The following is an 18,130-nucleotide window of genomic DNA, read 5'->3' on the forward strand; positions in this document are numbered from 1 at the left end:
CCTGTACCCCTTGAACAAATAATACATTATATGTTAATTAATTGAATTTAAATTTTTTTAAAAAACTATCATGCTCAAATTCTCAATGAATAATTATGGATGTGAAAGCTAAAATTGTTATTCTGACTTGGGGCATTATGTTTTTAAAATCTTATCAATATTAACTGAATAAAAAAATATCAACTGAATAAAAGTTAAAAAAATTAAAAATAAATAAATAAATAAATAAATCTCCTCATTATGTATCTGCCATGTCTTCTTCCTCCCTACTACATGGAAACACTCTCAGGAATCCACCCTTAATAAGATTCTCATTCTGAATAGAAAGATCTGGAATGGCTTTTACCTTTCATTCTTGCCATGCTGACGAGTTTCTAAGTTACTCAAAATCCTGTATATCAATTACATAATACCCAGATATTTTAGCATAAATTGTCCTAATAGGTAACAAACTATTTGTAATCAGGGCTCTGATAAAGAGTACCGATTATCTTTTTAAAAAAGAACTCAACCTTTCTGGTTTTGTTAACCATATCTTAACATTTCCTAATAATCTTAAGAGCAATTTTACATGACATTTATAAAGAATATAAAGTTGTAGAACTTTATATTCAGTACTATATAGTATTAGCAGAACTCTGCTTGTAATATAAAGACCTGGGTCCTAGGTTCCGCTTTGCCACTTTGTAGGTAGGCATCACTGATTTAAAATGTACCCAGGGGAGTGCCTGGGTGGCTAAGTCATTAGCATCTGCCTTCGGCTTAGGTCATGCTCCCAGCGTCCTGGGATCAAGCCCCACATCAGGCTCCCTGCTCAGCGGGAAGCCTGCTTCTCCCTCTTCCACTCCCCCACTCCCCCTACTTGAGTTCCTTCCCTCACTATCTCTCTCTCTGTCAAGTAAATAAATAAAATCTTTTAAAAAATAAAAAATGAAATGTACCTAGTATTTAGTACAGTCAGATATGGCAAAATGGCAAATACAGAGACAACTGCCTTGAAAGAAGAATTTATTACTCATATTTCCCAAGAGAAGGGAATATCCCACACCTTACAGGCCATATGGGGAACATCCAGGACCAGGTAGAAAGAGCCTGGCAGAAAGAGCTAGAGGACAGCACAAGTCAGTGCCTTTATTCTTTATTCATAAGAAGGAGCAGGTAAGGCCAGGTAGGCAAGGTAAATAAATTACAACAGGTCCTGGGCCATAGGGGTGGTCTTAGACAGACTCTTAGGTGACTTAGAACAGGGAATAATGTCTCAGACTGTTGGCACCTGATAAAAGGACCAAGATAATACATTTACTGTCGGGGCTGGCGTGACAAATTGGCCAGGAACGTGAGGGTAAGAGGATGAAGAAAAGAACTCGAGAAGCAAAGAGATGGGGGCAGGAGGAGCACTGAGGAGGATGTCCAACAGTGCTAAGTTTATTCAAAGCACTAAGGCCATATATATATAGTGATAATAGGAGAAGCAATACATCTGTGTCTAGTTGAACACCCACGAGTTCCAATAATAAGTTTCACATTTAACTATAAGCAGACCTCGTGATGCCAAACAGCTGATGCCAATACAATTGTTCTGTATTGATACAGCAAACCTGAAAGTAATTCATGTGCTGTACTAGGGCAGCAAGGACCAGCAACGAACTTTGGACCCAACCGAATTGTTCTCATTTGTTTAGCAAGCATGTGGAAAGTTACGTAGGCGAGCGCCCAACACATAGCACAGACCCTTTCTTAGTGCTACTCAACTTTTCCCATCCTAAACCTTTTGTTAGGTTATTCGGACTTTAAAGGAGGCACAAGTCAGGGCCTGGTTTGGTCCTCGTCTCAAGCCTTATTGCGGCCTCCCACAATTTACACATGCTTATTATTTATATAAATAAACTATTTAAACAAATTACTAAGAAAAAATGAGGATAGCGGACTTGCAATTGCTTGGCTGCAAATCAAAGACTTGCTGACATAAGCCATTTGCTATCTCTAGAAATTAGCTAACTCCAGGAGGAGCAGTCCCTCCCCAGGTCCACATGTTTCCAAGGCATCAAAGCATCATAAAATGTAGAAAATGAAAAACATAATAAATGCAATCAATGAAAGATATTTCACCTGTCTAAACCTCAATCCCATCAAAGTTAAAAATGGGAAAAATAATGTCTGCATCTAACTTACTCAAGGTGATCAAATAATAAATGGGATCCAGGCAGGGCACCACAAGCACCTTCTGCAACTACTCAGGTACACTACACCCCAAACACTAGTAAAGGAGCAGCAGAAGTTATTTCTGAGGTTGAAATGTTAGGTATGTGAAGGAGCTATATCGAGAGCCTCAGATGGAGGGAGAACATGGCAAATCAAGCCAGCTGAAGGGTGAACAGTTACAGGAAATCCTTAGTGCCCTGAAGGCAGAGGAGAGCAGTAGGCTGAAGATCCGTGATCATGACGAAATGCGGTTCAGTCATCAGTCCACTACTGCCCTTACAGGACTCACCTACAATCTTAGCACTCCTACACATTAAATGGATTCTGCTATGGAATAAATTTTACACATCAGCAGTTCATTTGATGCTTTTGTTAGCTTTGATTTTTTTTTTCAGGTCTTGTTTTATTATTAACCTTTCCTTATACAGAGTTTAAAACCAGACTCTACTTCTAAAATAATAACTGACTACCCACAAAACAAAGTCAAAATATAGATTTGCTTACATCCTGTAATTTGCCTTTTTACTAATTAATAAGGTAGATGAATTGCTCTGAGTTAGAAATATGTGGGTTCTTGTGCATAAGTGGTCTGTGTGTGAGTGGTGTGTGTATGTGCATAAGATGTATCTGTGTGAAATATTTTATACATGTGACTCTCGAATGCAAAATTTTGTGAAAAATGAGGTCTCAGAGCAAGTATAAAAGAAAGCAATTATTAAAAACAGCTCAGAGAACCACAATAAAAGACCTTTAAGTCAGTTGTGACTTAAGTTGTGACCTCAACCCTTTACTCAGTGTCCGTGTGACCCCAAATGGCTACCTTTACCCATGTCATCCATGTTACCCATGATGCCTCAAATATCTAATGGGAATAATAATAACATATACATTTTCAAGAATTTTTTAAAATATTTTATTTATGTATTTATTTATTTATTTGAGAGCGAGAGCAAGCAGGGGGAGAAGCAAAAGGAGAGAGGAAAGCAGACTCCCCACTGAACAGTGGCCCAAAGTGGGTCTCAATCCCAGGACCCTGAGTTCATAACCTGAGTTAAAAGCAGACAGTTAACCAACTGAGCCACCCAGGCACCCCAACATTTTCAAGATATTTTTATAGTATTTTCAAAAAATGTCAAAGACCAAGGTCACCAAAATTTTAGGGAAAAATGAAAAGGGTGAATCTAATTTCCTGAGGTGGTGAGATGGGCAATGATGCTAATTTGATGGATAACATGCTTTATTTATAAGGTGGATGGTTCTTTTGCAGAGTTTACAAGCACATAAAAAGATCAGAGAAGTTGCCATTTCTGCCATTCACATTAACTATGACTAATGGGGTAGTGATTAAAAATAAGCCCAAGATATTAATTTAAAGCAGTTATATTGCCTATCTTAAAACCTAATTTCAGAACTTGACCATAAAAGCAGGCAATTTTCATCAACTTATTTACAAAGTCTTCAAGCAATTTACATTGCTGAACTGGACTATCAGGAAGTGCTACTTCTGTTTAAATTTCCTTTTTTGGAACTGGCTTGAAAATCATTTGTCATTTAAGAACATTAGAGTTTGGCACCAATGGTAAAATAAATCAATATTACCCCATTGTAATTATAGCAGTGTATATGGTAATAGAACAAAATGGGTGCAAAGAATTTGAGATGAACTTTAATGAGGAAAAAAAAAAATGCAGACTAAGCCCCTGGGGTTTTTCTGTTTTGTTTAAAGATTTTATTTATTTATTTATTTATTTGAGAGAGAGAGAGAGAGAGAGAGAGAGGGCATGAGCTGGGGGCAGGGGCAGTGGACAGGGGCAGAGGGGAGAAGCAGAGAAGGCTGATCCCAGCATCATGACATGATCCAAAGGCAAACATTTAACCAACTGAGTTACCCAGACGTCCCTACCCCTGGGTTTTATACAAAGATTCCTAGACTAGAATATTATTAGCCTTCCTCAACCCCACTAACAAAAGCTATCTGTAGGAACCTCGTACAAAGGGACCTTTTGAACTTAGCTTTTATAGGGTATGAGTAGATATAACCCCTGAGGCCATTTGCGTGTTTCCTACATTTTATGGGGAAGAAAATCAGGACCCAGGGAAGTGCAGTATAGTAATTTCCTAGAATCACATAGCAAATTACCAGGTGAGTAAATTCTCCTGCATTCTTCTCCTCTCTATATATGAATCTTCCATGTTATTCACATCTTATTATTTCACCCCTTACATGCAATAACTCAATCACACTGAGCTTCTTTCGATTTTCCCACAGTCCCCATTCCTCAAAGGATGATGCCAGGCTGTTGTCTCTGAGCCTTCACACATGTAGTTCTCCTTGTTCTGGAACCCATCCATGCACAAAACCCATCCCCACCAAGCTCCATGTTCCTTAACTCCCAGCCATCATCCAAACTACAGTTTACCAAGGCCTCTGAGTACCCAGAAATTTAAGTTACATATACTTCTCTGTTCAATTCACCCTCTACTTCCTCCTAGACATATTGCAACAGGTCAAACACTGTATGGTAACTGTTGATTAATTATTTGTTTGCACTATTAGACTTTGGATTCTCTGAATATCTAATTCAGAATCATTACCTAGCATCAAGTATAATGCTTGAAACATGAAAGCTGCTCAGTAAAAAAAAAAAATTTTGCTTAAATGAATGAATAAATAAGAACATGAATTAATGAGCCAAGGCCCCTAAAACAAACACATTTAGAACAGAAAAATTAGACTACTGCACAGATCTAGGGAATCTGCTAATATACAATGTGCAATGTATATTGTTCTTCCTAATAAAGAACTACTTCACAGCTATTAAAAATGGGGATGTTACATCACAGGAGATGAGGAACTAAAGAAAGAAGCTAACATCTGAAGTGGATCATACTGTGATGATCCTCGTGTAACCACTGACAATTAGAAAATAGAGAGAGGCTGTGAAAACTCTCCCTTTCCCACCAGACCACCTCATGGCCAGCAAAAAGGTGATTAGAAATTATGGGGTAAAGTGGACCCTGTAATTGTGGATCCAAACAAGATGACAACTCAAGGCTCACAACTCTTTCTTGCTTTATTGTCTTTGCCTCCCATTACTAATGTCAGATCCCATGGTTGCTACTTATCCACTGTATTCAATTCAAGAGACATTTTCTGGTGTCCATAAGGGAAAGGAGGAGATAAATGTAGAGAATATATATATATATATATATATATATATATCTCACTATAATAACATTAAACTCGAATAACTTATCTAATTGAAAGACAGAGATTGTCACACTAAATAAAAAACAAGATCCAAATATATGCTGCCTGCATTTATATATTCAAAGATATAAATAGATTGAAAGGAAAGGCTAGATAATGATAGCATGCAAACAGCAACCACATGTTAGCTGGATAGACTATACTGATATTAAACAAAACAGACTTCTAAAAATGTTATTGGAGGGGCACCTGAGTGACTCAGTCAGTTAAATGTTTCTTGGAGCATGATCTCAGGGTCCTGGGATTAAGCCGCATCAGGCCCACTGCTAAACAAGAAGCCTGCTTCTTCTCTGTCAGCCCATGCCCCTGCCTCAATCCTGCTCTCTCTCTCGAATAAATAAAATCTTTAAAAAAATAAAAAGAAAAAAGATCTTAAGTCAAGAACTTTCTACCTTACAACACTGGAAATCAAAACGAAAACTAAACCCTTATCAGGCAGAAGGAGGGGAATAATAAAGATTAGAAGAGAAATTAATGAAAGAGAAAATAGAAAAACAATGGAGAATATTAATGAAACCAGAGCTGGTTCTTTTGAAATGGCCAACAAAATTAAGAAACCTTTAGCTAGATTGACCAAGAAAGAAAATTCAAATTACCAGATTCAGAAATGAAAGAGGAGACATTACTACCAACCTCATAGAAATAAAAAATATTATGAAGGAATGCTACAGAATAAGGAAAGGGTTAAGACATAGACAAGGAGAGATAGGGGGCCCCTGGCTGGTCTCTGAATCTATTCCTGCCAGGCAGAAGTGCTAACCCAGAGTGAACAAGAGATAAGGAAACAGACCAGCTGGTCCTGAATGGTTACAGACCATTTTTCTTTGATGGCTACAGTATATCATAGAAAGTGTCACATCTCAATGAATTAAGTCATTAAGGTTGTTATCAATAATCCATGCTCAAACCAAGACAGCAGAAGAATCTCAAGGTCACAAGTTTCCCAGTCAATTCTCACTAAAAGACTGCCACTAGAAACCTTCAGTGGCTACCCTTTCAGGACCCTTCTCACTCTAGAGAGCTGCTTCTTTGCTTTCTGCTCTCACCTTCATTTAATAAACTTGCACTTCACCTCACCCTTTTGCGTCTACGAGATAGATTCATTCTTCGACTCTGAGAGTCAAGGACCCTGCCATCCTATAACACTATGAATAACTGCATGCCATTAAATTAGATAGCTTAGATAAAAAGGAAAAATTCTCAGAGTCAAAAACTACCAAAATGGGGGTGCCTGGGTGGCTCAGTGGGTTCAGCCTCAGGTCATGATCTCAGGGTGCTGGGATCGAGCCCCGTATCAGGCTCTCTGCTCAGCTGAGAGCCTTCTTCCTCCTCTCTCTCTCTGCCTATCTGCCTACTACTTGTGATCTCTGTGTGTGTGTGTGTGTGTGTGTGTGTGTGTGTGTGTGTGTTAAATAAATGAATAAAATCTTAAAAAAAAAACCTACTAAAACTAACTCAAGAAGAAACAGACATTCTGAACAAACCCATAACAAATGAAGAGATTGAACTTGTGATCAACTTATCACAGAAAAGAAGCTCAATGAGCACCTGGTATCATACAGAAGCATTGCATCAGTATGTGGTACACCTGAAACTAGTATTACACTCTGTGTGAACTAACAAATTTAAATAAAAACTTAAAAAAAAAAAAGGAAAAGAAAAAGAAGAAGCCTGAGCTCAGATGGCTTCACTGGTGAACCCTAGCATATATTTAGTGAAAAATCAATGCCACTTTTTCACAAATTCTTCCAAAAATATAAAAGGAGAGAACAAGCACTTCCCAGCTCTTCTTATGAGGCCAGTATTATCCTGATGCCAAACCAGACAAAGACATCACAAGAGAAAAACATAATAGTGTAATGAAACTAAAAATAAAAATAGGATAAAAAAATCCACAATTTTGAAGATTTTAACATCCCTGTCTGAAAAATGGATAGAAAATTTAAACAGAAAAAAGACAAAAGTATAAAAGAACTCACAACATCACCAACTAATGGAACATAACATTTATTTATTGAACACTCCTCACTAAGGGAGCAGAATACATATTCATTTCAAGCGCCCACAAAACATGTCTCAGTGAGACCATATCCTGGGCCATAAAACAAACCTTAACAAATGTAAAAGAATTATAAATCATGCAAAGTGCATTATCAAACTACAATGGAGTTGAACTAGAAATTAATAACGAGACTGAATGTGAAATCAGTAACAGAAATAAAAAGAAAATTTCTAAACATTTAGAAGCAAAAGAACACACTTTTTTTAGGTTAAAGAATACTCAAGGAAAATTTTTCAAAACACACTGAACTTAGTGAAAATGAAAAAATAACGTCAAAAATCTGTGTGACACAGGGGCTCCTTGGTGGCCCATTTGGTTAAGTGACTGCCTTCGGCTCAGGTCATGATCCCAGATTCCTGGGATGGAGTCTCACTCACATCAGGTTCCCAACTCCACAGGAAGTCTGCTTCTCCCTCTGACCTTCTCCCCTCTTATGCTCTCTCTCTCTCTCTTTAAAATAAATAAATAATATCTTTTAAAAAAATAGAATTCACTGAAAAATTTTTTAAAAAATTTGTGTGATACAGCAAAATTACACTGATCCAATATTTATGGCATTAAACACCTGCTTTAGAAAAGAAGAAAAGCTGCAAATCATTCTCCCTCATACCTCGTGATCCCAGAAATAAAAGAGCAAAATAAACTCAAAACAAGCAGAAGGAATAAAATAACATAATAGCAAAAATCAATGAAATGAAAAGAGAAAAACAAAAATCAATAAGAAAGAGTTGTTCCTTTAAAATATCAATAAAATTAATAAATCTCTGGCAACAATGACAAAGAAAAATAGATGCAAATTATCAATACCCAGAATAAAATGGGATATCCTTACAAACATTGCAGACATCAAAAGAATAATAAGCTAAGTGTGTCTGGGTGGCTCGTTAAGCATTGCTTTCGGCTCAAGTCTTGATCCCAGGGTCCTGGGATTGAGCCCCACATCGTGCTCCCAGCTCGGCAGGAAGTCTGCTTTTCCCTCTCCTTCTGCTTGTGTTCCCTCTCTTGCTGTGTCTCTCTCTGTCAAAATAAATAAAATCTTTAAAAAAAAAAAAAAGAAGAAGAAGAAGCTAAGATTATACTCAATGGCAAAAAACAGAGCTCTTCCTCTAAGGTCAGGAATAAGATACTTGTAGCCCTATGTTTAGGGCAACATTATTTATAATAGCCAAGATATGGAAGCAACCCAAGTATCCATCAAGAGATGAATAGATAAAGATATAAATACATATATATAGATAAAGAACAAATATAGATATAATATATATACACAATAGAATATTATTCAGCTATAAAAAAAAGAATGAGATCTTGACATTTGCAATAATATGGGTGACCTACAGGATATAATGCTCAGTGAAATAAGTCAGAGAAAGACAAATACCATATGATTTCAATTATATGTGGAGCTTAAGAAACAAAATAAACAAACAAAAAGACAAATGAAAAAAAAAAAAAACCAGACTCTTAAATACAGAGAAAACCTAGTAGTTATCAGTGGTGACAACTACTAGTGTAAGTGGGAGGAAGGGTGAAACAGATAGGGGGAATTCAGCGTTCACTTATTTTGATGAGCAGTGAAAAAGTTATATAATTGTTAAATCATTATATTATACTGAAACTAATATAACACTGTATATAATTATACTTTAATACAAAAAAAGAAGGGAATACTATTAACTCTATACACATAAATTTGACAGCTTAGATAAAACGAACTAATTGCTTAAAAAAGTATCACAACTCACCAGATATAAAATCGATCATTTGCATACCCTACAAATATTAAAGTAGTTGAATGCATGATTTAGAAATCCCAAAAAAGAAATCTGTAGACCCAAATAGCTTCACTGCAGAATTATACCAAATACTTAAAGAATTAACACTTATTTTACACAATCTCTCCCAGAAAACAGAAGAGGAGGGATCAATTTCTCAAAATTACAGTTGACCTTCGAACAACACATGAGGTAGGGGCACAGACACCCCACCACCACAGTGCAGCTGAAAATCTGCAGATAAATTTGGCTCCCCAAAAACTTAACTACAGTTAAGCCTTACTGATAACATAAACAGTTAACACATATTACATATGCTATGTGTATTATAGGCTATATTCTTACAATAAAGCTAGAAAAAAGAAAGTGTTATTAAGAACGTCATAAGGAAAAGAAAATACATTTACACTATTATTCTACATTTATCAACAAAAATTCGTGGACCCACACAGTTCAGTCATCTGCAGTGAAAGGGTCAATGCAGTATTACTCTGATACCAAAATCACACCAAGACAGCACATAGAAAGAAAAACTAACACCAGTAACTCTCGTGAATAGAGACACAGAAATCTTTAACAAACATTAGCAAAATAAATCCAGGATTATAGAAAAGGAATTGCATGCCCAGTGCAATTTGTTCTGGGTAGGTAAAGCTGGTTCAACATCAAGAAATTAATCAGTGTAAATCACCGTATCAACATGATAAAAAAAAATCTTATGATCACAGCAGTTGACACAGAACAGCATTTACTCTTCTTCTCTTCTCTTCACAAGAGACGTATTTACTTGTTCCCATCATTGTTTACCAAGGTCCTGGGTCTTGGTCAAGACTCTCTTAGTCCACATACAGAGGTTTATCTTAAATTCAAATCGGACTGTCAGGATCATTATGCAAATTGGGTTCACTTTCTCTGAGTAACCAGTTCAGCATACCAAGAAGTGGGGAGTGTATGCTAAACTACCAGATAAAACTGTCTAGTCATATGCTCAACAATGTGACACACGTTTGGAAAATCAAAAGGATTACTCAAATTTAGAGACACAATCATATTTGCATTTGAAAAGCAACATAAAAGAAACAATTTTGTAAGCTCTATTAGAAATGCTAAACTTGGACATTTAAAAGACCAAATTTAAAATTCAACAGGTGTACTAAGAGAGAAGCTTCACGACTTTCACGACTGTGAAAAGAAAAGAAGTTCAGGTAATTTCACATTTTATGTTCTTTCACTGAGCTAAATCTATTTAGATTATACTTAGGAAAACCTCCCTCAAGGAAATGGAAAAATCTCAGTTTCCAGGTATTGGGCATAATGATAGCCTTATTATTTAAAAACCAAACCAAAACAAAAAAACTCATGACCCAACCTCTTGGCTAACCAGTGACTTGTGTAATACTAACCTTCCCGCAGTGAAAGCTATAGCCCGAATCCCTCCTTTCTCAATACATTCACTTGTGGAGAGAAGAACCCCAAAACAGGCAGCATGAGTACTACAGGGAAAGTAAGTACAGTCTTCTCTTTATATTGTGTCATGATTGTGTCAGCTTCTGTGCTTGCTTTTTCACCTACACCTCATCACCCAAACAGTATCTATATTTTTCAAAGTAGGAGACTATCTTGATCTTAGTATCGCTCCTCTACTCCCTTTTATTTTATGCCTTTTAAGCACTTGCCTTTCTTCATTTTTTCATTTCATCATTAATCAATATATTAAGTCCTATGTCAAATTTTCCAGAGTCAGAGACATCCCCTCTTTCAGTGGTCTCACAAGGAGATAGAGTAATTATAAAAGAATCATTATAAAAGAGTGTGCAAGGGTAGAAAAGAGAGAAAGTGCTCCTAACCTAGCATTGCTTCCCAGAGATGGGGACACCTAAGAGGAAACCTGCAGAAGAATGTGCCACGTACAGGAGAAGACAGTTGTGCAGGCAGATAAAGCATGAGGAGCAACATAGAAACAAGAAAGATATCCCACATAAGAATCTCCAGAATATTTTCCTGTGCTTGGAGGGTAAAATCTAAGGCAGGAAGTGACCAGAGGAAAGGTGTGAGACACTGACTGGAAGATCATGGAGAGCCCCATAGATCATGTCAATGGATCCTGATAAACAATCAGAGTATCACTTTTAGGCAGAAGATTAGCACGATCAGGATTATAGTGCAGATGGCAAATAGCATAGAGGATGGATTTGAAATTGATGAACTCAAGCTAGGTGAAAGGCAATGAGGATGTGGACCACACAGTGGTGGTGAGAGTAGAGAAAAGGAAAAAGTTCCCAGAAAGTGGTAGATTGTGGAGGTTGAGGGAGAGAGATAAACTAAGGATACTTCCCAGGTTTCTTTCCTACATAAATGAATAGGTTACATGGCCACTCATTGAAACAGAGACTACAGAGGGAGGAATAGATTATATGTTGTGTCCTCCACTCATTGAGGAGGGGAAAGGGGGGAACGGAAGGTGAAAAGAGGACAGAAGGAAGGAAAAAGAAATAATGTGTTCATGTTTTGTTTTTGTTTTTCGAAAGATTTATTTATTTATTTCAGAGAGAGAGTAAGGGGGGGGGGGGGAGCAGAGGGAGAAGAAAGGGAGAATCTCAAGCAGACTCTGCACTGAGCATGGAGCCCGAAGCAGGGTTGATCCCATGACCCTGAGATCATGACCTGAGCTGAAATCAAGAGTCAGACGCTCAGCCAACTGAGCCACCCAGGCACCCCTAATGTGTTCATGTTTAAATGTTTCTATAGGACATTCAAATAGGAGATGAATAAATAAGTCTAAAGCTTAGAGTCAAGTTTATCTATAGATACAGACTGTCAAAGTTATCTCCAAAAAGGTAGTGGTTGAATCTATAAAAAGAAAGGTAAAACAACATAGGAAGAGGTTTTATAGCAAGTATAGGGGTAGACTGAAATGAGAACCCCTAAATACTACTTTGCCACCAACAACTTTTCTGACCTTAGACTGCCAGTGACCACTACCATTTGATGAACTACCACAACTAATGGTCTCCATTCCCTGCTCCATAATTGACCCCTCTACCCCAAAACTGATGATCTCCCATACCTAGGATCACATAAATTCCCACAATGCAAATGCCATCCTCATGCAGAAACAGCCACTGGACAACTTCATTCTTGATACAAACATCAAAAATAGGACATCTACCCTCTTATTGTATAGCATTATATAATTAACACTGTGAAAATAACTAGAATATAGAAACTGATAGCACAAGAAAAGCTGAATTGGTATTTAGAAACTACATATAGCATATATTTAAGCAATGATTATTTTTTTCTGTTCTGAGTGTAGAACTGAACTAAACCTTCTAATATTCATTAATATAGGAATTCCCCAGCTCTTAGGCCTAAGAAGTTTCCCTTTCTGCCCCCATATTCTATTTCCCAGGTCATTAGGTGCAGAGCAGCCATACTCTGGAAGCCTGGTGCACCATTTTCCATCGAGGAGGTAGAAGTTGCCCCACCAAAGGCAAAGGAAATTCGCATAAAGGTAAAAAAAAAAAAATCATATTTCCACACCAAAAATCAAAGCTATTAACTGTAAATTACACATTCTTTTCACAATGCTCAACTCAGAAATAAAACTACATACTCTGCTATTTCTTTTCCATTTCCACCAGTCTTTTTTTTAAAGATTTTATTTATTTATTTAATTGACAGAGAGAGAGAGAGACAGCAAGAGAGGAAACACAAGCAGGGGGAGTGGGAGAGGGATAAGCAGGCTTCCCACTGAGCAGGGAGCCTGAAGCAGGGCTCAATCTCAGAACTCCAGGATCAACGACACAAGCCGAAGGCAGACGTCACTTCATCAGTCTTTTAATCCAGCCAGACAAAAGATTAGGAAGATATAGCATAGGCTAAATGCATAAAGGATACTTATTTACAACTATAATACTAACTACTAATTAAAAGAAGCTTCTACCCATAAACCATATTGTATGATTAATACAGCCCTAAAACCCCCTCCACCGTGAAATAAAGTAAGTCTTCAATTATAATAGGAAACATCTCTTGCTTTTCTGGGTTCCAATTATTTCATTTCTATAATTGGTCTTCTTCCTCCATACTCCTACCCACAAGCTTCAATGAAGGACAAGTGAGACCTCTGATGTACACTACAGTTGTACAGATGTCTTTTCTGAACCTATGTAAGTCTTAAATCATCATTTTGCTTCTGAAATTAGCTAATGAAAACCACTGAATTGCTTTAAACAAATTATTATTGACCCCTCTCTACAATTAAATCTAGGAAATAAATGCATTAAAATTAATGTAGTGTATCAAACTCATAAAAAGTTTTAAAAGATTAATAATTCCTTTCTTCTCCGGTGATCCTCTGTCTTGTTTCCTAAATTCCACATATCAGTGAGATCATACTATAATTGTCTTTCTCTGACTGACTTATTTTGCTTAGTGTAATACTCTCTAGTTCCAACCAGGTCATTGCAAATGATAAGATTTCATTTTTGATGGCTGCATAATATTCCATTGTATATATACACCACATCTTCTTTATCCAATCATATATGTCGATGGACATTCATACTCTTTCCGTAGTTTGGCTACTGTGGACATTGCTGCTATAAAAATTTGGGTGCATGTGCCCCTTCAGATCACTACGTTTGTATCTTTAGGGTAAATACCCAGTAGCGCAATTGCTGGGTCATAGGGTAGCTCTATTTTCAACTTTTTGAGGAACCTCCATGCTATTTTCCAGAGTGGCTGCACCAGCTTGCATTCCCACCAATGGCATAGGAGAGTTCTCCTTTCTCTACAACCTCACTAACATCTGTCGTTTCCTAACTTGTTCATTTTAGCCATTCTGACTAGTGTGAGGTAGTATCTCATTGTGGTTTTGATTTGTATTTCCCTGATTTTGAATTGGGTAAGGGGATGAGTTAGTGGGCGATGGACATTGGAGAGGGTATGTGTTGTCATGAGCACTGGGTATTATATAAAACTGATGAATCACAGACCTGTACCCCCGAACCAAATAATATATTATATGTTAATTAATCGAATTTAAATTTTTAGAAAAACATTAAAAAAAGATTAACAATTCTGAAACACCTTTGTTTGACACTGAGAAAACCATCTTACTTTTTGCCTTCCATATAGATTGTGGCCACCGGACTCTGTGGTTCAGAGATGAAAATGTTGGAGAATAAAACCTTTTACAACCATTATCCTGTCATTATGGGCCACGAAGTAGCTGGAATAGTTGAGACTGTGGGAGAAGGAGTGAGCACAGTGAAAACAGGTATGAATTAGCACTGGGAGCTAGGAAATTGCAGCAACTTAGAACCCCCATCAGGAAAATAACAAGCATCTCTTAAATGTTAAGCTCAATTGGAAACAAAATGTGAAAAGTTGCCCATTTCACAGGAAAGGAGGGATCGTTATTTATAATTTACACAAAACACAAAATGTATCTATGCATTCCTATTTTGATATTAATAAAAACAAGTAGAATGCAATAAACTGAACTTGAAATAAAGTACAAATGAGGCAAACATTTATAAAAAAGGAAACTGAGGAAAACTGTTGAAAATTATTAAAATGAAGCATATAATAAATAGCCGAACACAGTAGTGGAACAAAAGAGGGAAGGAGTCCAGAATTAGATCAAATATATAAAGAAATTTTTTTTAATTTTTTAAATTTTATTTTGTTTTATTTTTTTCAGTGTTCCAAAATTCATTGTTTAGTCACCACACCCAGTGCTCCATGCAATACGTGCCCTCCTTAACACCCACCACATTAATACCTACTCACCCATCCCTCTACCCCCTCCAAAACCCAATTTAACACAGGGTTTGGTTTGGTTTTGCTTTCAAATTTGAGGGGGAGAATGTGGATTACTCAGTAAATGATGTTGAAACAATTGGATAGTCATCTGGGGAAAAAGTAAGTTGAGTTGCTATTACATTCTTTATGTCAAGGAAATACACATTATGAACCCAAGAATTAAATGTGAAAAGTGAAACTGCAGAAGTGCTATAAAATGCTAAGAGAGGGGCACCTGGGTGGCTCAGTTAGTTAAGCATCTGCCTTCAGCTCAGATCATGATCTCAGGGTCCTGGAATGGAACCTCCCCACCCAGCTCTCTGCTCTGCAGGGAGCCTGCTTCTCCTTCTTCTCCCTCTGTGCTCTCTCTCTCTCAAATAAATAAAGGGAGTCTTTAAAAAAAAAAGAAATACCATAAGAGAACACTGTATTACCTCAGGGAAAGGAAGGAAATTTTAATCAACACAAAAAAATCTAGAAGATATGAAATAATACATCAATTAAATTAACACCATAAAAAGTTCTTGAAATTTTGTTTATAAAAAATAACCCCCGGGACACCTGGGTGGCTCCATGGATTAAGTCTCTGCCTTCGGCTCAGGTCATGGTCTCAGGGTCCTGGGATCGAGCCCCTAATTGGGCTCTGTGCTCGGCAGGGAGCCTACTTCTCCCTCTCTCTCTGCCTGCATCTCTGCCTACTTTTGATCTGTCAAATAAATAAATAAAATCTTAAAAAAAAAAAAAAAATCAACAACAATTATGACAATGGGCAAATTCCCCTAATATATAAAGAATTTTTTAAAAGCCATTTGATAAAAACAGCCAAGTAGAAAAATAGCCAAAGGAAATGTACATTTCCTTTGGAGAAAATACATATATACACATGAAAAGCTGCTTAACCTCAAACATACTGAATAAAAATTTAAAATACAATGGGCACTGGGTATTATGTAAGACTGATGAATCACAGGGCTATACCTCTAAAACCAAATATATATGTTAATTAATCAAATTTAAATTTTAAAATGTTTAAAACAAAATACAATGGTAAAATACTGGCTTTTTGTTTTTGCTTTTGCTTTTTTTTATTAACATATAAGGTATTATTTGTTTCAAGGGTACAGGTTTGTGAATTATCAGTCTTACACAATTCACAGCACTCACCATAGCACATGTTTTTCCCAATGTCCATCACCCAGCCACCCTATCTCTTCCCCACCCCTCCAGCAACCCTCAGTTTGTTTCCTGAGATTAAGAGTCTCTTATGGTTTGTCTCCCTCCCTGGTCCCATCTTGTTTCATTTTTCCCTCCCTTCCCCACATGACCTCCTGCCCCGCCTCTCAAATTCCTCATATCAGAGAGATCATATGATAATTGTCTTTCTCTGATTGACTTATTTTGCTTAGCATAATACTCTCAGTCCCATCCACAGCATTGCAAATGGCAAGATTTCAGTTTTTGATGGCTGCATAGTATTCCAGTGTATATATACACCACAACAGATGTGGTGTATATATACACTGTTGATGGACATCTAGACTCTTTCCATGGTCTTGCTATTGTGGACATTGCTGCTATAAACATTCAGAAGCATGTGCCCCTTTGGATCACTCCATTTTATGTGTAGGGTAAATACCCAGTAGTGTGATTGCTGGGTTGTAGGGTAGTTCTAGTTTCAACTTTTTGAGGAACTATATACTGTTTTCCAGAGTGGTTACACCAGCTTACATTCCCACCAACAGTGTAGGAGGAAAACACTGTTTATCTAACAAATAAGCAAAGGTTTAAAATTCTGATACTATGTAGGGCTGACAGAGTGCAGGCAAATAGCTACCTCAAACATTATTATCTAGAAAGTAAATTTGTACAACTTTGAATTTGGCAATATGTAACATCATTTAAATGTGTATATTTTGGATCCAATACTCCCAATTCTAGAAAGTCATTCTATAGTTCTATACTCATGTATTAGCTTTCTATTAACGATGTTAAAAAAAAAAAAAAAAAAACAAAGCACCACAAATGTAGAAGCTTAAAGTAAAACAACTTTATTATCTCATAGTTTCTGTGGGTCCAAAGTATGGGTGGTTGACTGAGTTCCCTGCTTAGGGTTTCACAAGGCTAAAATCAAGGTGTTGATCAGTGGGGTTCTCATCTGGAGATTCTGGAGAAAAATCCACTTCTAAGCTCATTCAAGTTGTCAGTATGCATTTCCTGGAGGTTGTAAAACTGACATCTTCAACCTTAGCTGAACAGCTGTTGGCTAGGGCCACTGTCAGCTCCTTGAAGCTGTTCACATTACTTCTCATGTGGCCCTTTGCCCACTTTCAGTCTCAAGGCAGCACTGGCATATCCAATCCTACTCAACCTTGCAATCACTTTGTCTTCTTCTGATTTTTCCTCTTGCCTCCTTTCAAGGGCTCATGTGATTACTTTGGATCCACCTAAATAACCTAGGATGATTTCCCTATTTTCATGTCAGATGCTCAATGAACTTAATTACATCTGCAAAGCCCCCTTTTCCCTGTAACATATTCATGGGCATGATAACACATTCAGTTTCTGGGGATTCGAATGGGACCTCTTGGAGGGGCACTTTTTAAAATTTCTGCCTACCACAGCTCATGTATGCACAAAATATTCATTGCATTGTTATTTTTCATGACTGTTTAGGAAAAAACCTAAATGTCTATCAGTGTCCAAAGAACTGGTTAAATAAATGATGATATATCTATACGACAGAAAAACTATGTAACTATTAAACAAAAATCACTAAATCTCCAAGGTCTATTGTTAAGTAAAAAAGTAAGATCTACAAAGAGGGTAAGCCATGTGTTAGCCTTTATATTTTGAAATGGGTTACAACTCTGAAAGATACCATTGATAAGAACATAAACTACATTTTTGTGAAATTTAAATGTTTTGACATATGCATGTATACTTTTTAAAAACTAAAAGTAAATTTATAAAGTCCAAATCCTGTAAGTGTTCTTAACTAAAAATATGAAA

General features: G+C 36.8%; 1 protein-coding gene and 2 long non-coding RNA genes across 4 annotated transcripts in view; 1 reads left to right on the plus strand and 2 right to left on the minus strand.

Moving 5' to 3' along the window:
- The window catches only part of LOC309863853, a 199,793-nt gene that overhangs the window by 114,783 nt on the left and 66,880 nt on the right, over positions 1-18,130 (minus strand). The gene's annotated exons all lie outside the window — the stretch shown is intronic.
- Positions 1-18,130, minus strand: part of LOC309863852 — an 88,904-nt gene that overhangs the window by 49,225 nt on the left and 21,549 nt on the right. The gene's annotated exons all lie outside the window — the stretch shown is intronic.
- LOC309863891 (alcohol dehydrogenase 6-like) overlaps positions 1-18,130 on the plus strand; it is a gene marked incomplete at both ends in the record, with an annotated part of 29,250 nt that overhangs the window by 2,816 nt on the left and 8,304 nt on the right. Inside the window, 4 exon segments of the mRNA XM_082729141.1 lie at positions 10,736-10,844; positions 10,847-10,917; positions 12,723-12,824; positions 14,453-14,594. Of these exon segments, the coding sequence (XP_082585267.1) occupies positions 10,736-10,844; positions 10,847-10,917; positions 12,723-12,824; positions 14,453-14,594 (424 nt within the window).

This window comes from Mustela nivalis (genome assembly GCF_964662115.1).
Source record: "Mustela nivalis genome assembly, chromosome: 4".
In the NCBI taxonomy this organism is placed as follows: Eukaryota; Metazoa; Chordata; class Mammalia; order Carnivora; family Mustelidae; genus Mustela; species Mustela nivalis.